The sequence below is a fragment of the Mustelus asterias genome, unplaced genomic scaffold (assembly GCF_964213995.1).
Source record: "Mustelus asterias unplaced genomic scaffold, sMusAst1.hap1.1 HAP1_SCAFFOLD_530, whole genome shotgun sequence".
NCBI lineage: Eukaryota > Metazoa > Chordata > Chondrichthyes > Carcharhiniformes > Triakidae > Mustelus > Mustelus asterias.
In genome coordinates, this window is record NW_027590481.1 from 64,111 (window position 1) to 84,512 (window position 20,402).

At 49.6% G+C, this 20,402-nt stretch overlaps 1 protein-coding gene across 2 annotated transcripts in view; it reads right to left on the reverse strand.

Annotated features, from left to right (window-relative positions):
• Positions 1-19,780, reverse strand: part of LOC144486953 (tudor domain-containing protein 10-like) — a 45,246-nt gene extending 25,466 nt beyond the window's left edge. The window contains exons 1-7 of one of the 2 annotated variants that reach the window (XM_078204966.1): positions 19,392-19,780; positions 16,646-16,676; positions 11,252-11,346; positions 9,839-9,888; positions 7,887-7,957; positions 3,971-4,121; positions 1,364-1,403 (exon numbers count right to left, since the gene is read on the reverse strand). In XM_078204966.1, the coding sequence (XP_078061092.1) occupies positions 1,364-1,403; positions 3,971-4,121; positions 7,887-7,957; positions 9,839-9,888; positions 11,252-11,346; positions 16,646-16,653 (415 nt within the window). In that variant the 5' untranslated portion in view covers positions 16,654-16,676; positions 19,392-19,780. The remainder of the gene's footprint in view (positions 1-1,363; positions 1,404-3,970; positions 4,122-7,886; positions 7,958-9,838; positions 9,889-11,251; positions 11,347-16,645; positions 16,677-19,391) is intronic. The other variant, XM_078204965.1, reaches the window with a different exon arrangement.
• Positions 19,781-20,402: the final 622 nt, after the last annotated feature.

The window sequence follows — 20,402 nt, forward strand, 5'->3', positions numbered from 1 at the left end:
CACCCCGGACATTCTCTCTTCTGCCTTCTTCCTTCGGGAAAAAGACACAAAAGTCTGAGGTCACGTACCGACCGACTCAAGAACAGCTTCTTCCCTGCTGCTGTCAGGCTTTTCATAGAATAGAATCACAGAATCTCCACAATGCAGGAGGCCATTTGGCCCATCGAATCTGCACTGACAACAATCCCACCCAGACCCTATCCCCATAACCCCACATATTTACCCTGCTAATCCCTCTAACCTACGCATCCCGGGATGCTGAGGGACAATAGCCAATCCACCTAACCTACACATCGTTGGACACTAAGGGACAATTTAGCATGGCCAATCCACCTAACGCGCACATCTTTGGACACTAAGGGACAATTTAGCGTGGCCAATCCACCTAACCCGCACATCTTTGGACAGTAATGGGCAATTTAGCATGGCCAATCCACCTAACGCGCACATCTTTGGACACTAAGGGACAATTTAGCATGGCCAATCCACCTAACCACATCTTTGGGCACTAAGGGACAATTTAGCATGGCCAATCCACCTAACCCGCACATCTTTGGACACTAAGGGACAATTTAGCATGGCCAATCCACCTAACCCGCACACCTTTGGACACTAATGGGCAATTTAGCATGGCCAATCCACCTAACCTGCACATCTTCGGACTGTGGGAGGAAACCGGAGCACCCGGAGGAAACTCACGCAGATACAGGGGGACAACGTGCAAACAGACAGTGACCCGAGGCTGGAATTGAACCCGGGTCCCTGGAGCTATGAGGCAGCAGTGCTCACCACTGTGCCACCGTGCCACCCTTAATTTGGGGTGGGGATACTGGGATTCGAACCCTGGTCCTCATCCTGCCAAAGCACATGCTCTACCACTGAGCTCTGTCACCACCCCTTGAATGGACCTATCTTGCGCTAAGCTGATCTTTCTCTCCACCCTAGCTATGACTGTAACAGTACATCCTGCACTCCCTCCTTTCCTTCTCTATGAACGGTATGCTTTGTCTGTATAGCGCGCAAGAAACAATACTTTTGACTGTGTCCTAATACACATGACAATAATAAAATCAAATCAAATCAAATCGCAGGGCCCAGGTATGGTCTCCAGTTCAAAACCCATGCTGTATGATCCCCACTCCCAGAATGGGGGCGCAGAGGGTAACGTAGAGAACCTGAATAAGAATATCAAGGGGTACGGAGCAAAGTGACTTGATGTAAGCGGAGATTAGCCACTGTCTAACCAAATGGCGGCGCAGGCTCAAGGGACTTCTGTTCCCAAGTTCCTTCTTAAGAATGGTGCCAGCCCAAGTTTGTGTGCGTGTTGCGCGCGCATTGTGCACACACCACAAAAAGTACTTACTACTACCCATGCTGAAGTCTTTGTCAACCTTCTCCAGAGGCTGTGGAAGAAAAAACAGGAGAGGGTACAGGATTAGGATGACAGAGGGTATCGTGGCGCAGACAAGCTTCAGTCAGAACTATTGTCCTCCCAGCACGGCTCCAATCCAGTTGGCCAACCACATCCTGTTTCCTTCTGCCCATCCCTCCCGGATTAGCAGCAGGATGTAGTGACCCACCGCTGGGCCAGATGCACTCCTTATGGAGACACCTCCTTGATAAAGGAGCTGATTAGGAGTATGGACCCTGGACAATTCTATCCCTTCCCAGCTAAGCTAATAAAACCCAGGAGTTTTGTGATCTGCCGCAGCGGGCAATGCCAGCAGGCTCACGGGAACAACTATAGAGGGAGCGCAGCGAAGGTTTACCAGGCTGATTCCTGGGATGGCGGGTCTGTCATATGAGGAGAGACTAAGTCGGTTAGGATTATATTCACTGGAGTTCAAAAGAGTGAGGGGGGCTCTCATAGAAGCTTATAAAATTCTAACGGGGTAGATTCAGAAAGAATGTTCCCGATGGTGGGGGGAGTCCAGAACTAGGGGTCATAGTTTGAGGATAAGGGGTAAATCTTTTAAGACTGAGGAGAGATTTCTTCACCCAGAGGGTGGTGAATGTGTGGAATTCACCCCCCCAGAAAGTCGTTGAGGCCAAAACATTGTCTGAATTCAAGAAGAAATTATAGAGTCATAGAGGTTTACAGCATGGAAACAGGCCCTTCAGCCCAACTTGTCCATGCCGCCCTTTTTTTAAAAAAAACCCTAAGCTAGTCCCAATTGCCCGCATTTGGCCCATATCCCTCTATACCCATCTTACCCATGTAACTATCTAAATGCTTTTTAAAAGACAAAATTGTACCCGCCTCTACTACTACCTCTGGCATCCCAGTAAATCTTTTCTGCACTCTTTCTAGTTTAATAATACCCTTTCTATAATAGGGTGACCAGAACTGTACACAGTATTCCAAGTGTGGCCTTACCAATGTCTTGTACAACTTCAACAAGACGTCCCAACTCCTGTATTCAATGTTCTGACCAATGAAACCAAGCATGCTGAAACCAAGCAAGCAGTCCACCTGTAACTCCATTTTCAAGGGGCTATGAACCTGTACCCCTAGATTTCTTTGTTCTGTTAACTCTCCCCAACGCCCTACTTTGGAGTCCGGGTCCATAGGACTCTAAAATCGGCCCCGCAGGTGGAGGAGGTGGTTAAGAAGACGTATGGTGTGCTGGCCTTTATCAATCAAGGGATTGAGTTTAGGAGTCTGGGGATAATGATGCAGCTATATAAGACCCTCGTCAGACCCCACTTGGAGTACTGTGCTCAGTTCTGGTCGCCTCATTAGGAAGGATGTGGAAAAGATTGAAAGGGTGCAGAGGAGATTTACGAGGATGTTGCCTGGATTGAGTGGCATGCCTTATGAGGATAGGCTGAGGGAGCTCGGTCTTTTCTCCTTGGAGAGACGTAGGATGAGAGGAGACCTGATAGAGGTGTATAAGATGTTGAGAGGCATAGATCGGGTGGACTCTCAGAGGCTTTTTCCCAGGGTGGAAATGGCTGCTACGAGAGGACACAGGTTTAAGGTGCTGGGGGTAGGTACAGGGGAAATGTTAGGGGGAAGTTTTTCACTCAGAGGGTGGTGGGCGAGTGGAATCGGCTGCCGTCAGTGGTGGTGGAGGCAAACTCAATAGGGTCTTTTAAGAGACTCTTGGATGAGTACATGGGACTTAATAGGATGGAGGGTTATAGGTAGGCCTAAAAGGTAGGGATATGTTCGGCACAACTTGTGGGGCCAAAGGGCCTGTTTTGTGCTGTAGCGTTTCTATGTTTCTATTAACAGAGTAAGTCCTGCCCTGGTTCGATCGACCAAAATGCATCACCTCGCATTTATCTAAATTAAACTCCATCTGCCATTCATCAGCCCACTGGCCCAATTGATCAAGATCCCATTGCAATCCGAGATAATCTTCACTGTCCACTATGCCACCAATCTTGGTGTCATCTGCAAACTTACTAACTATGCCTCCTATATTCTCATCCAAATCACTAATATAAATTAGATATAGCTCTTGGGGCTAAAGGGATCGAGGGATATGGGAGGAAGGGGGGGAATTCAGGATATTGAATTCGATGATCAAAATGAATGGCGGAACAGGCTCGAAGGGCCGAATGGCCTCCTCCTGCTTCTAGTTTCTATCCTTCAACAGCACCTTCCAAACCCACGACCACTTCCATCTGGAAGGACAAGGGGGGGCAGCAGACACATGGGGAACACCACCACCTGCAAGTTCCCCTGCGAGCCACTGACTTGGAAATATGTCGGCCGTTCCTTCGCAGTCGCTGGGGTCAAAATCCTGGAATTCCCTCCCTAACGGCATTGTGGGTCAACCCACAGCACGTGGACTGCAGCGATTCAAGGTGGCAGCTCACCACCACCTTCTCAAGGGGCAACTAGGGATGGGCAATAAATGTTGGCCCAGCCAGCGGCGCCCGTGTCCCACGAATGAATTTTTTTTAAAAGCCCCCCGACTGTCGAAGTGCCACCACCCCAGTGCCAGTGACCAAACCTTACCGGTAATTCAGTCGCCTCTGTTGAGCTTTCACAGCCCCTGGACTCGCACAGATCCCTCACGACCAGGCGTCGCCCATTGTAGATGGTGTTGTTCAGGTGACTGATGGCGAGTGCCACGTTTTTCGCAACCCCCACGTTGACAAAAGCATAGCTGCCAGGGGAGAGAAAGGAGACATCAGGAGAAATGCAGCGCACACGTGGCCAACACCCCCACCCCCCCACCCCCCCACCACAGTACACACCCTCTGTCGGCAGTTAGGAAGACAAATGCAATGCTAGCATCCATGTCGAGAGGGCCAGAATACAAGAGCAGGGATGTACTGCTGAGGCTGGATAAGGCTCTGCTCAGACTCCCATTTGGAACGGCGGCACAGTGGGTTAGCACTGCTGCCTCACAGCGCCAGGGACCCGGGTTCGATTCCCGGCTTGGGTCACTGTCTGTGTGGAGTCTGCACGTTCTCCCTGTGTCTGATTCCTCCGGTTTCCTCCCACAGTCCGAAAGACGTGCTGGTTAGGGTGCATTGGGCCGTGCTAAATTCTCCCTCGGTGTTACCCGAACAGGCGCCGGAGTGTGGCGACTAGGAGAATTTCACAGTAACTTCATTGCAGTGTTAATGTAAGCCTTACTTGTAAGTAATAAATAAAGTTTTGTGAGCAGTTTTGGGCCCCATACCTAAGGAAGGATGTGCTGGCCTTGGAAAGGGCCCAGAGGAGGTTCACAAGAATGATCCCTGGAATGAAGAGTTTGTCGTATGAGGAACGGGTTGAGGACTCTGGGTCTGTACTCGTTGGAGTTTAGAAGGATGAGGGAGGATCTTACTGAAATACTGAGAGGCCTGGATAGAGTGGACGTGGAGAGGATGTTTCCACAAGTGTGTGAGACTAGAACTCGAGGGCACAACCTCAGGCTAAAGAGGCGATCCTTTAAAACAGAGATGAGGGGAATTTCTTCAGCCAGAGAGTGGTGAATCTGTTGAACTCTTTGCCGCAGAAGGCTGTGGAAGCCGGGTCATTGAGTGTCTTTAAGACAGAGATAGATAGGTTCTTGATTAATAAGGGGATCAGGGGTTATGGGGAAAAGGCAGGAGAATGGGGATGAGAAAAATATCAGCCATGATTGAATGGCGGAGCAGACTCGATGGGCCGAGTGGCCTCATTCTGCTCCTATGTCTTATGGTCTTCCGTCTGGTAACATAACCAACCACAATTTTATACAGAAGTCAATGCTGGTTCAGGTCTTTCACTGCAGCCTCACAGCGCCAGGGGCCCGTGTTCGATTCCGAACTCAGGTCACTGCCTGTGTGGAGTCTGCACGTTCTCCCCGTGTCTGCATGGGTTTCCTCCGGGTGCTCCGGTTTCCTCCCAGAGTCTAAAGATGTGCAGGTTAGGTTAATTGGCCGTGCTAAATTGCCCCTTAGTGTCAGGGGAATTAGCAGGGTAAATACGTGGGATTATGGGGATAGGGCCTGGGTGGGATCGTTGTCGGTGCAGGCTCGATGGGGCAAATGGCCTCCTTCTGCACTGTAGGGATTCTATGAAGAAGGCAAATGGAATTTTGTCCTTCATTGCTAGAGGGATGGAGTTTAAAAACAGCGAGGTTATGTTGCAGCTGTATAAGGTGCTGGTGAGGCCACACCTGGAGTACTGTGTACAGTTTTGGTCTCCTTACCTGAGAAAGGATGTACTGGCACTGGAGGGGGTGCAGAGGAGATTCACTAGATTGATTCCAGAGTTGAGAGGGTTGGCTTATGAGGAGAGGCTGAGTAGACTAGGGCTATACTCCCGGCTTGGGCCACTGTCTGTGTGGAGTTTGCACATTCTCCTCGTGTCTGTGTGGGTTTCCTCCGGGTGCTCCGGTTTCCTCCCACAGTCTAAAGATGTGCGGGTTAGGTTGATTGGCCATGCTAAAATTGCCCTTAGTGTCCTGCGTAGGTTAGAGGGATTAGTGGGTAAAATATGTAGGGGTATGGGGTTAGGGCCTGGGTGGGATTGTGGTCGGTACAGACTCGATGGGCCGAATGGCCTCTTTCTGTGCTGTAGGATTTCTATGATTCTATGATTCTATACTCATTGGAATTCAGAAGAATGAGGGGAAATCATACAGAAACATATAAAATTCTGAAGGGAATAGATAAGATAGAAATATAGATAGGGTGGCACGGTAGCACAGTTGTTAGCACTGCTGCTTCACAGCTCCAGGGACCTGGGTTCGATTCCCGGCTTGGGTCACTGTCTGTGTGGAGTTTGCACATTCAACTCGTGTCTGCGTGGGTTTCCTCCGGGTGCTCCGGTTTCCTCCCACAGTCCAAAGACGTGCGGGTTAGGTTGATTGGCCATGCTAAAATTGCCCTTAGTGTCCTGAGATGCGTAGGTTAGAGGGATTAGTGGGTAAATATGTAGGGATACGGGGGTAGGGCCTGGGTGGGATTGTGGTCGGTGCAGACTCGATGGGCCAAATGGCCTCTTTCTGTGCTGTAGGGTTTCTATGATTTCTAAGAAACAGGGAGGTTGTTTCCACTGGCGGGTGAAACTAGAACTAGGGGGCACGGCCTCAAAATAAGGGGGAGCAGATTTAGGACTGAGTTGAGGAGGAACTTCTTCACACAAAGGGTTGTGAATCTGTGGAACTCCCTGACCAGGGAAGATCATAGAATCCCTACAGTGTAGAAGGAGGCCATTTGGCCCATCGGGTCTGCACCGACCACAATCCCACCCAGGCCCTATCCCCATAATCTCACGCATTTACCCTAGCCAGTCCCCCTGACACTAAGGGGCAATTTAGCATGGCCAATCCACCTAACCTGCACATCTTTGGACTGTGGGAGGAAACCGGAGCACCCGGAGGAAACCTACGCAGACACGGGGCAGAATGTGCACAGATAGCTACCCAAGCCGGGAATCGAACCCAGGTCCTTGGTGCTGTGAGGCACTAGTGCTAACCACCGTGCCGCCCAGACCCCAAGCAGTTGAGGCGACCTCATTGAATGTTTTTAAGGCAAGGATAGATAGATTTTTGAACAGTAAAGGAATGCTATCCTATGACTAAGCTCACTGCCTTGCATAGAATCCCTATAGTGCAGAAGGAAGCCATTCAGCCCATCTATGCCTCTACTTTCTCAGAAGACTAAGGAAATTTGACATGTCAGCTACGACTCTCACCAACTTTTACAGGTGCACCATAGAAAGCATTCTTTCTGGTTGTATCACAGCTTGGTATGGCTCCTGCTCTGCCCAAGACCGCAAGGAACTACAAAAGGTTGTGAATGTAGCCCAGTCCCATCTCGCAAACCAGCCTCCCACCCATTGACTTTATCCACACTTCCCACTGCCTCGGGAAAAGCAGCCAGCATAATCAAGGACCCCACGCACCCCGGACATTCTCTCTTCCACCTTCTTCCATCGGGTAAAAAATACAAAAGGCTGAGGACACGTACCAACCGACTCAAGAACAGCTTCTTCCCTGCTGCCGTCAGACTTTTGAATGGACCGACCTCGCATTAAGTTGATCTTTCTCTACACCCTAGCTATGACTGCAACACTACATTCTGCACCCTCTCCTTTCCTTCTCTATGAACGGTATGCTTTGTACAATGCGAAAGAAACAATACTTTTCACTGCATACTAATACATGTGACAATAAATCGAATCTTTCTTATTGTCTCAAATTGTTTCTCATCTTAATACGCCCTCAGGGGCTCACTGTCTTTCCCTACAGTGCAGAAGGAGGCCATTCGGCCCATCGAGTTTGCACTGACCACAATCCCACCTCGGCCCTATTCCTGTAATCCCACGTAGTTACGCTGCTAATCCCCTTTGTTTGCTAACTTTCCAGTGAAACCCCCCTTGGGACATTTTACGATTTTACAGGCGCTACACAAACACAGGTGGTTACTGAGCAACAAGCCTGTAAGCTTACCATTTTAGGCCCGACACTATTTTGCGAACCCTCACGGGCTCGAACGCGGCAAACAGCTGCAGTATCTGCTCCTGAGAACAAACAGACATGTGGCCGTTAGACGCCAGGTCTACAGGTTCGTTGCGAGTTGCGCTCCCCAGAGGGCAAAGAAATCTTCCCCAACCTCACTCTGTCTAGTGTCCAAAGATGTGTAGGTTAGGTGGATTGGCCGTGCTAAATTGCCCCTCAGTGTCCAAAGATGTGTAGGTTAGGTGGATTGGCCGTGCTAAATTGCCCCTCAGTGTCCAAAGATGTGTAGGTTAGGTGGATTGGCCGTGCTAAATTGCCCCTAAGTGTCTAAAGACGTGTAGTGTTGCGGACGTGGGGTACACGTTGGAGGAAGTTTATTTTTACACTGGCTTGTCCTTCCAGGGGCGGCACAGCGGGTTAGCATTGCTGCCTCACAGCGCCAGGGACCCGGGTTCGATTCCTGGCTCGGGTCACTGTCTGTGTGGAGTCTGCACGTTCTCCCCGTGTCTGCGTGGGTTTCCTCCGGGTGCTCCGGTTTCCTCCCACAGTCCGAAAGACGTGCTAAATTCTCCCTCAGTGTATCCAAACAGGAATATGGCGACTAGGGGGATTTCCACAGCAACTTCATTGCGGTGTTGATGTAAGCCTACTTGTGACACTAATAAATAAACTAAACTAAACAAAAAGCCCGCTCCTCCTGCATGACTGTCCGGGTCAGTGAGTCAATGCTTCACCCAAGCTGGCTACACTAAAGCGCCAACATAATCCGCAATCTGTATGGCAAGGCACAAGGTAGCGGATTGCAATGCATGCTGGTTTCCTCAGGGCAGCTCACATTAAAGAAGGGAGCAAGCGCCAAGAACTCAGGTTCAATTCCCGGCTTGGGTCACAGTCTGTATGGAGTCTGCACGTTCTCCCTGTGTCTGCGTGGGTTTCCTCCGGGTGCTCCGGTTTCCTCCCACACATCATAGATGTGCATGGTCTGGCCATGCTAAATTGTCCCTTAGTGTCCAAAGATGTGCGGGTTAGGGGGATTGGCCATGCTAAATTGTCCCTTAGTGTCCAAAGATGTGCGGGTTAGGTGGATTGGCCATGCTAAATTGTCCCTTCGTGTCCAAAGATGTGGTTAGGTGGATTGGCCATGCTAAATTGCCCCTTAGTGCCCAAAGATGTGCAGGTTAGGTGGATTGGCCATGCTGAATTGCCCCATAATGCCCAAAGATGTGCAGGTTATGTGGATTGGCCATGCTAAATTGCCCCATAGTGCCCAAAGATGTGCAGGTTAGGTAGATTGGCCGTGCTAAATTGCCCCTTAGTGTCCAAAGATGAGTGGGTCAGGTGGATTGGCCATGCTAAATTGTCCCTTCATGTCCAAAGATGTGGTTAGGTGGATTGGCCATGCTAAATTGCCCCTTAGTGCCCAAAGATGTGCAGGTTAGGTGGATTGGCCATGCTGAATTGCCCCATAATGCCCAAAGATGTGCAGGTTATGTGGATTGGCCATGCTAAATTGCCCCATAGTGCCCAAAGATGTGCAGGTTAGGTAGATTGGCCGTGCTAAATTGCCCCTTAGTGTCCAAAGATGAGTGGGTCAGGTGGATTGGCCATGGTAAATTGCCCCTTAGTGTCAGGGGGATTCGTAAGGTAAATATGTGGGGTTATGGGGATAGCGCCTGGGTGGGATTGTTGTTTGTGCAGACTCGATGGGCCAAATGGCCTGCTCCTGCACTATTATTCTTTAAGAGCAGAAGACATCCTGCGAAGGACAAGTCTGCAGTAACCATAACCTCGTTGTGTGAAGGGGGTGAGACGGCTGGGAAATATAAGGGAGGCGCAGACTCCTGCCTGTAATTTCAATCAAGTGCCTCGTGAAACAGTCCCAAGATCAGGCTCGCTCAAAGCTCCGGGCACTGTAGACGTAAGTCAAAGGCGTCCTGGTTTACCTCTGCAATCTCAGATGGGAGATTCCCGATGTAGACATTGTTCCTCTGGCCTATGAGAAACCAGAATAAAAGGGGTTAGTTATGTACATGGTAAGAGGGAGGGAGAGGGCTGAGCCATCCAGCATCACCCCCCCCCCCCACCCACCACAACCCCTCCAAATCTACCCCACCTTGCCCCACCCGTCCCCTGCAAGGCAGCACAGCGGGTTAGCACTGCTGCCTCACAGCGCCAGGGACCCGGGTTCGATTCCCAGCCTCGGGTCACTGTCTGTGTGGAGTCAGCACGTTCTCTCCCCCCCCGTGTCTGCGTGGGTTTCCTCTGGGTGCTCCGGTTTCCTCCCACAGTCCGAAAGACGTGCAGGTTAGGTGGATTGGCCGTGCTAAATTCTCCATCAGTGTCAGGGGGGCTAGCTAGGGTAAATATGTGGGATTACGATACTAGGGTCTGGGTGGGATCGTTGTCGGTGCAGGCTCGATGGGCCGAATGGTCTCCTTCTGCACTGCAGGGTTTCTATGATTCTACTAAGGGGCAATTTAGCATGGCCAATCCCCCTAACCTGCACATCTTTGGACACTAAGGGGCAATTTAGCATGGCCAATCCACCTAACCCACACATCATTGGACACTAAGGGGCAATTTAGCATGGCCAATCCCCCTAACCTGCACATCTTTGGACACTAAGGGCCAATTTAGCATGGCCAATCCCCCTAACCTACACATCATTGGACACTAAGGGGCAATTTAGCACGGCCAATCCACCTAACCTACACATCATTGGACACTAAGGGGCAATTTAGCATGGCCAATCCACCTAACCTGCACATCTTTGGACACTAAGGGGCAATTTAGCATGGCCAATCCACCTAACCTACACATCTTTGGACACTAAGGGGCAATTTAGCATGGCCAATCCACCTAACCTACACATCATTGGACACTAAGGGGCAATTTAGCATGGCCAATCCCCCTAACCTGCACATCTTTGGACACTAAGGGCCAATTTAGCATGGCCAATCCCCCTAACCTACACATCATTGGACACTAAGGGGCAATTTAGCACGGCCAATCCACCTAACCTACACATCATTGGACACTAAGGGGCAATTTAGCATGGCCAATCCCCCTAACCTGCACATCTTTGGACACTAAGGGGCAATTTAGCATGGCCAATCCACCTAACCTACACATCTTTGGACACTAAGGGGCAATTTAGCATGGCCAATCCCCCTAACCTACACATCATTGGACACTAAGGGGCAATTTAGCATGGCCAATCCCCCTAACCTACACATCATTGGACACTAAGGGGCAATTTAGCATGGCCAATCCCCCTAACCTACACATCATTGGACACTAAGGGGCAATTTAGCATGGCCAATCCACCCAACCTACACATCTTTGAACATCTTTACCTTTTGTCTTCTTCAGTTCCAGTCTCCTGTTAGACGGTCCATCGGGGTGGATCAATCTCTGTGTCGGCTGCTTGTCGTCATTTTCATTCTTCGCCCTGGAACGGACACAGGAAGAGACAGTCCAATATTAGTCTGCCTCCAAGTAGAACACTCGTGACGGATCAGACACTGGCTTTCCCAGTAGCACAACCAACAGTGTCCTGCATTTCTATAGCAGCCCTCATGACCTCTGGACATCCCTAGCCCTTCATAGCCAATGAAGTGCTGTAGAAGTGCAATCCCTCCCCCTGGTAGTGCAGTGGCCAATTTACACACAGCTATCTCCTGCAAAAACAAGCCATGACCAGATGATCTACTGGATGATGCTAAGGGGGTGAATGTTGGCCAGGACACCAGGATGGATCATAGGAATGTGGGAACAGGAGTAGGCCATTCAGCCTTTTGAGGTCCCTCAACCATTCAATAAGATCATGGCTGATCTGTGGCGGCACGGTGGTTAGCACTGCTGCCTCACAGCGCCAGGAACCCGGGTTCAATTCCAGCCTCGGGTGACTCCCCATGTGGAGTTTACACATCCTCACCGTGGCTGCGTGGGTTTCCTCCGGGTGCTCCGGTTTCCTCCCACATTCAAAAGATGTGCGGGTTAGGTGCATTGGCTATGCTAAATTGCCCCTTAGTGTCCAAAGATATGCAGGTTAGGTGTTTTGGCCGTGCTAAATTGCCCCTTAGTGTCCAAAGATGTGTAGATTAGGTGGATTGGCCATGCTAAATTGCCCCTTAGTGTCCAAAGATGTGCGGGTTAGGTGGATTGGCCATGCTAAATTGCCCCATAGTCAGGGGACTAGCTAGGGCAAATGCATGTGGTTACGGTGATAGGGCCTGGGTGGGATTGTGATCGGTGCAGACTCGATGGGCCGAATGGCCTCCTTCTGCACTGCAGGGATTCTATGATTCTAACTCGATGTACCTGCCCTCAATCCATATCCCTTGATATCCCTGCTCAATAAGAATGTGTCTGTCTCAGACTGAAACCCAACAACTGAACCAGCATTCACTGCCCTTTGAGGAAGGGTTTCCAACCTACAGCACTCCGTGTGTGTAGAAGTGTTTCCAACATCTCTCCTGAACAGATTAGCCCTAATTTTTAGATTATGGCCCCTGGTTCCAGAGCCTTCAGCTAGTGGAAACAGTTCATCTTTACCCACCCTGTCCTTCCCTGTAGATGTTTTGTAGACTGCTATCAGATCATCCCTCAACCTTCTGAATGAGAGAGAATAAAGGCCTAATTTGTCTAATCTCTCCTCGTAACTTAACCCTGAAGTCCAGGTATCATACCTATAAACCTGCGTTGAACTCCCTCCAGGGCCAGAACACCCTTCCCAAGGTGTGGTGCCCATACCTGCTCACAGAACTCTAACTGGGGTCTAACCAGGGTTTTGTCCAACTGCAGCATAACATCTGCATCCCCATAGTTGCAAAGTTTATTTATTAGTGTCACAAGTAGGCTCACATTAACACCGCAATGAAGTTACCATGAAAATCCCCGAGTCGCCACATTCCAGCACCTGTTCGGGTACACTGAGGGAGAATTTAGCACGGCCAATGTACCTAACCGGCACATCTTTGGACGCTAAGGGGCAATTTAGCATGGCCAATCCACCTGACCAGCACACCTTTGGACACTAAGGGACAATTTAACGTGGCTAATCCATCTAACCTACACAACTTGGGACACCAAGGGGCAACCTAGCATGGCCAAAACATCTAACCAGCACGTGTCTCAGACCGTGGGAGGAAATCGGCGCACCCGGAGGAGACCCACGCAGACACGGGGAGAATGTGCAGACTTCACACAGACAGTGACCCAAGCCGGGAATCGAACCCGTGCTGCCCACTAGGGTTTGGTACAATTTGGTACAATAACATCTACATTCCTTTTCTCCAGCCCTTTAGATATGAGGCCATTGGCCTTCCTGACTATCCAATGCTCTTCTTCAGATAGTGCCGTGGGATCCTCCACGTCCACCTGAGGGAGCAGAAGGGACCCGTTTATGACGTCTTATCCACACTTGCTCATTGAACGTGATGCTTAATTCACTAAAGTGGAGCTTAAACCTACAGCCTTTTGATGCAGGACGCTGAGCCATCAAAGCCTGGACAAAAATCAGCCAGGAACCACCCCCTTTGGATAGGGTCTTCCGATATGGTTGGACATGATGTGGAGATGCCGGCGTTGGACTGGGGTGGGCAGAGTAAGAAGGCTCACAACACCAGGTTAAAGTCCAACTGGTTTATTTGGAATCACGAGCTTTCGGCGCGCTGCTCCTTCATCAGGTGAGTCGCATGAAGATGTTGGCGTATTGAGGTGCGAATTTGGTCCCCATGGCTGTTGCGTGTGTCTGGATAAAGAACTGGTTGTCGAAGGTGAAGACTTTGTGGTCCAGGATGAAGCGGATGAGTTGTAGAATTGCGTCTGGAGATTGGCAGTTGTCGGTGTTGAGTACTGAGGCTATTGCTGCAATGCTGTCGTCATGGGGGATGCTGGTGTAGAGTGCCGAGACATCCATTGTGACGAGAAGTGTTCCTGGTTCAACTGCTCCATGGGTGCTGAGTTTCTGTAAGAAGTCCGTACGCGACAGAAGCTGGGGTTTCTTTGTACGATAGGTTTCAAGATACCCTCGACGTAGCCGGAGAGGTTCTCACACGGGGTCCCATTGCCTGATGCGATGGGACGGCCAGGTGTGTTAGCCCTGTGTATCTTTGGGAGGCATTAGAGATCTCCAACGTGGGGAGTACATCAGATGAGAGCATGGAGGGTCCTCTGAAGGTCCGGATCAAAGGTCTTGATCAGTCTGTTGAGTTGGCGGGTGTGTTTTTTGGTTGGGTAACTGTCTGTAGTTTTCCTGGTTGTTCAGTTGTCGGTACACTTCTTACCTGATTAAGGAGCAGCGCTCCGAAAGCTCGTGATTCCAAATAAACCTGTTGGACTTTGATACGGTTAGAGGTCAGGGAGTGAAGTGTGTGACTGCGAACGTGGCAGGTAGGAAGATCGAGAAGGTAGCAGTGGAGGAAATGCAGCCTTTGCACTTGTCCAAGAGGTCCGAGGTTCATGTAGTCCGTGTGGACAAAAGTGGTGGTTGCAAGGTGGTTGGGCGAACTGACCACGTGGTACAGGAAGCTATTCAAGTGGCGGGTACTTGATAGGAATGTAGTGAGGTGGGGGATAGTGTAGTCAGGGGAATAGAACCGTTGTCCTCAGCCAAGACCACAAGTCCAGAAGGCTGCCCGATGCCAGGGTCCCAGACGTCTGCTTGGCTTTGGGGAGGAACCTATGGTGGGAGGGGGAGGACAGAGTTGTCACGAATGACGTGAGTACCTAGATAAAACTAAGAAAGAAAGTCTGCACAAGGATTTGAACCTAGAATTAGAATCATAGAGTCCCTACAGTGCAGAAGGAGGCCATTCGGCCCATCACGCCTGCACCGACAACAATCCCACCCAGGCCCTATCCCCGTAACCCCACATATTTACACTGCTAATCCCTCTAAGCTACGCATCCCGGGACACTAAGGAGCAATTTATCATGGCCAATCCACCTAACCTGCACATCTTTGGACACTAAGGGGCAATTTATCATGGCCAATACACCTAACCTGCACATCTTTAGAGTGTGTGGCAGGAAACCTCGAGCACCCGGAGGAAACCCACGCAGACACGGGGAGAACATGCAAACTCCACACAGACAGTGACCCAAGCCGGGAATCGAACCCAGGTCCCTGGCGCTGTGAGGCAGCAGTGCTAACCCACTGTGGCACACTCAATGAATTCCACATAAATATATTCCATACAAATTACAATAAATATTCTTTCCCCTCCCTCCGCCCCCCCCCCTCCCCCACCCCTTCCCCCTCACCCAGCTGAGTATGGTGTTTGACATTGTGTGTGCTACAACCCATCTCCACTGGTCCGGGGATTGCAGGCAAGCACTATCCACTAATCGGATGTCAAGGACTGGCTCCACCTCGATGCCTCTTGCAGTCAAATAGTTCACCGAAGTACAGTGCTTGAACACACGCATGGAAAGTGGGCAGGTGCCATGGAAACAAGCCCCAGAGGGAGGGGATTTTCACAATACAAAGGACAAAGAAAATTACAGCACAAGAACAGGCCCTTCGGCCCTCCAAGCCTGCACCGACCATGCAGCCCTCGTCTGAAGTAAAACCCCCTACCCTTCCGGGGACCGTATCCCTCTATTCCCATCCTATTCATGTATTTGTCCAGACGCCCCTTAAAACTCACTACCGTATCTGCTTCCACTACCTCCTCCCGCAGCGAGTTCCAGGCACCCACCACCCTGTGTAAAAAATTTGCCTCGTACATCTCCTTTAAACCTTGCCCCTCGCACCTTAAACCTGTGCCCCCCCCTAGTAATTGACTCTTCCATCCTGGGAAAAAGCTTCTGACTATCCACTCTGTCCATGCCTCTCATAATCTTGTAGACTTCTATCAGGTCGCCCCCTCAGCCTCCGTCGTTCCAGTGAGAACAAACCAAGTTTCTCCAACCTCTCCTCATAGCTAATACCCTCCATACCAGGCAACATCCTGGTAAATCTTTTCTGTACCCTCTCCAAAGCCTCCACATCCTTCTGGTAGTGTGGCGACCAGAATGGAACACTATATTCCAAGTGCAGCCTAACTAAGGTTCTACAAAGCTGCAACATGACTTGCGAATTTTTAAACTCAATACCCCGGCCGATGAAGGCAAGCATGCCGTATGCCTTCTTGACAACCTTCTCCACCTGCGTTGCCACTTTCAGTGACCTGTGTACCTGTACACCCAGATCCCTTTGCCTATCAATACACTTAAGGATTCTGCCATTTGCTGTATATTTGCTATCTGTATTAGACCTTCCAAAATGCATTACCTCACAGTTGTCAGATTAAACTCCATCTGCCATCTCTCCACCCAAACCTCCAACCAATCTATATCCTGCTGTATCCTCTGATGGTCCTCATCGCTATCCACAAATCTACCAACCTTTGTGTCGTAATCCACCAACTTTTGTGTCTCCTTTAAACCTTGCCCCTTCAACCTATGCCCCCTAGTAATTGACTCTTCCACCCTGGGAAAAAGCTTCTGACTCTCCACTCTGTCCGCGCCCCTCATAATCTTGTAGACTTCCATCAGGTCGCCCCTCAACCTCCGTCATACCTTCACTGTAGTGTTAGTGTAAGCCTACTTGTGACACTAATAAATAGACTTTCAAACAGACAGTTGGCAACACAAACCAGACCCCCTAACATGGATGTAGAATTTAGAAACACCACCCACATCTCCCCTTCCCAAGGTCATGCGTCTGTATTTCAGTAAAATAAATATGGTACAAGACTCACATTCTCATGTTTTCCAAAGGCTTCCTCAGACCTGTAAGAGTTCAAAGGGCAGGTCAGAAAATTTCAATTGTGATAGAAGATTCTAACACTTCAGTTCCATCAGCAAATAACAGCTTAAAAATGGAATTGAATGATGCAACTCTCAACAGACGCTTGATGGTTTGAGTTATAAGGAGAGGCTGGATAGACTGGGATTTTTGTCTCTGGAGCGTAGGAGGCTGAGGGGTGATCTTATAGAGGTCTATAAAATAACGAGGGGCATGGATCAGCTAGATAGTCAATATCTTTTCCCAAAGGTAGGGGAGTCTAAAATTGGAGGTTATAGGTTTAAGGTGAGAGGGTTGAGATATGAAAGGGTCCAGAGGGGCAATTTTTTCACACAGAGGGTGGCGAGTGTCTAGAACAAGCTGCCAGAGGTAGTAGTAGAGGTGGGGACAATTTTGTCTTTCCAAAAGCATTTCGATAGTTACATGGGCATAAGAGGGGTATGGGCCAAATGCGGGCAATTGGAACGAGCTAAGCGGTAACAACGGGGCGGCATGGACAAGTTGGGCCGAAGGGCCTGTTTCCACGCTGTAAACCAACTCTAAGACACTTGCCGGGTCTGTTGACTGCCGTCGACAGCACTGATATACATGATCCAACAAAGTATAACAAGCAGCAGATTAAACAACGGTAAACACCCAGAAGAGACATACAGGCTGGAATCTAATCGAAGTGGTTTGAGGGAGACAGGGGGGTGCTTTTACATTGAATAACAATTAGCTCAGAGTGGGTTAAAGCGCGTGATATAATTAGGATGTTAATCTTTTAGGGTAAACCAAACGATATAATTAGGATGTTTTGGGGGTTTATATATAGAATACAACCACCTGGGAGCGATTTACAGACCGGAATCTAATCGAGGGGAACGGGGTGGTTTATATATAGAATTACAGATACCCGGGAGTGAGTTACAGACTGGAATCTAATCGAGGGGAACGGGGTGGTTTATATGTAGAATAACAGATACCCGGAGGTGAGTTACAGACTGGAATCTAATCGAGGGGTTCGGGGTAGTTTATATATAGAATAACAGATACCCGGGAGTGAGTTACAGACTGGAATCTAATCGAGGGGTTCAGGGTGGTTTATATATGGAATAACAGGTACCCAGGAGTGAGTTACAGACTGGAATCTAATAGAGGGGTTCGGGATGGTTTATATATAGAATTACAGATACCCGGGAGTGAGTTACAGACTGGAATCTAATCGAGGGGTGCGGGGTGGTTTATATATAGAATAACAGATACCCGGAGGTGAGTTACAGACTGGAATCTAATCGAGGGGTTCGGGGTAGTTTATATAAAGAATAACAGATACCCGGAAGTGAGTTACAGACTGGAATCTAATCGAGGGGTTCGGGGTAGTTTATATATAGAATAACAGATACCCGGGAGTGAGTTACAGACTGGAATCTAATCGAGGGGTTCAGGGTGGTTTATATATGGAATAACAGGTACCCAGGAGTGAGTTACAGACTGGAATCTAATAGAGGGGTTCGGGATGGTTTATATATAGAATTACAGATACCCGGGAGTGAGTTACAGACTGGAATCTAATCGAGGGGTGCGGGGTGGTTTATATATAGAATAACAGATACCCGGAGGTGAGTTACAGACTGGAATCTAATCGAGGGGTGCGGGGTGGTTTATATATAGAATAACAGATACCCGGAGGTGAGTTACAGACTGGAATCTAATCGAGGGGTGCGGGGTGGTTTATATATAGAATAACAGATACCCGGAGGTGAGTTACAGACTGGAATCTAATCGAGGGGTTCGGGGTAGTTTATATAAAGAATAACAGATACCCGGGAGTGAGTTACAGACTGGAATCTCATAGAGGGGTTCAGGGTGGTTTATATATGGAATAACAGGTACCCAGGAGTTACAGACTGGAATCTAATAGAGGGGTTCGGGATGGTTTATATATAGAATAACAGATGCCCGGAAGTGAATTACAGACTGGAATCTAATCATGGGATTCAGAGATGGTTTATATAAAGAATAACGGATACCCGGGAGTGAGTTACAGACTGGAATCTAATCGAGGGGTTCGGGGTGGTTTATATATAGAATAGCAGATACCCGGGAGTGAGTTACAGACTGGAATCTAATCGAGGGGTTCGGGGAGGTTTATATATAGAAAAACAGATACCCAGGAGTGAGTAACAGGCTAATTGAGGAGTTCTGGGTGGTTTATATATAGAATAGCAGATACCCGGGAGTGAGTTACAGACTGGAATCTAATCGAGGGGTTCGGGGTGGTTTATATATAGAATAAGATACGCGGGAGTGAGTTACAGACTGGAATCTAATCGAGGGGTTCGGGGTGGTTTATATATAGAATAACAGATACCCGGGAGTGAGTTACAGACTGGAATCTAATCGAGGGGTTCGGGGTGGTTTATATATAGAATAAGATACCCGGGAGTGAGTTACAGACTGGAATCTAATCGAGGGGTTCGGGGTGGTTTATATATAGAATAAGATACGCGGGAGTGAGTTACAGACTGGAATCTAATCGAGGGGTTCGGGGTTGTTTATATATAGAATAACAGATACCCGGGAGTGAGTTACAAACTGGAATCTAATCGAGGTGTTCGGGGTGGTTTATATATAGAATAACAGATACCCGGGAGTGAGTTACAGACTGGAATCTAATCGAGGGGTTCAGCGTGGTTTATATATAGAATAACACATACCCGGGAGTGAGTTACAGACTGGAATCTAATCGAGGGGTTCGGGGTTGTTTATATATGGAATAACAGATATCCGTAGGGGTTATCTGATAGCAGTGGCTTTCGTGTGAGGGAATATTGACAATTGGGTCTTGTACCACATTGGATGAGACCATTCAGCCCATCAGTGGCATGGCAGCCAAGGGGTCACTTGGTCGTGGCAGGTGCCTGGCATCAGGCTGGCAGCTTGGAGGATGGTGTCAGGCTGATGGGCCCAGCTGAGGTTGGGGGAGATAGTGGGACTGGAGCTGGAAGAGTGGGAGCTATGATGAGCCACAGAGACACAACACCTCACCCTCCACAGCCTCGATCTCCATCGCCCCACCTGAGCCCCTCCCCCCCCCCGCCCCAGCGGAAATGGGGTCTCCTAGCCCCTCCTACCCCACGTGACCGGAAACCCAGCCACCCGCCCCGCTCAGGCCGGCTTTCCCTTGCGGGTTGTTGCCGGGTGGGAAGTAACTTCCGCCCCGCACGGCGGCCATTTTGGGAGGGGAGAAGGAAGCAGCGAGCGGGAGCTTGGTGGCCCGTTACCCGGCAGCCCCCGCGCCGGGCGGCCGTTACCCGGCAGCCCCCGGGAGGGCGGGAAAGGCTAGCGCGTGCGGCGCCGGCCCCGCCGCCATTTTGTGCAATTGGCCCTCAGTCAGTCAGTCAGTCAGAAGAGAAGGAAGGGGCAGCAGCTCCTCCTGGTGCTGTTACTGGCATTTGCACCTCCCAATACATAAAATAAACCTTGTCCCATCCTTTTCCCTTACACTTAATGCTAAATTGCCCATTTAGTGTCCAAAGATGTGTAGGTTAGGTGGATTGGCCATGCTAAATTGTCCCTTAGTGTCCAAAGATGTGCAGGTTAGGGGGATTGGCCATGCTAAATTGTCCCTTAGTGTCCAAAGATGTGTAGGTTAACTAGATTGGCCGTGCTAAATTGCCCCTTAGTGTCCATAGATGTGCAGGTTAGGGGGATTGGCCATGCTAAAT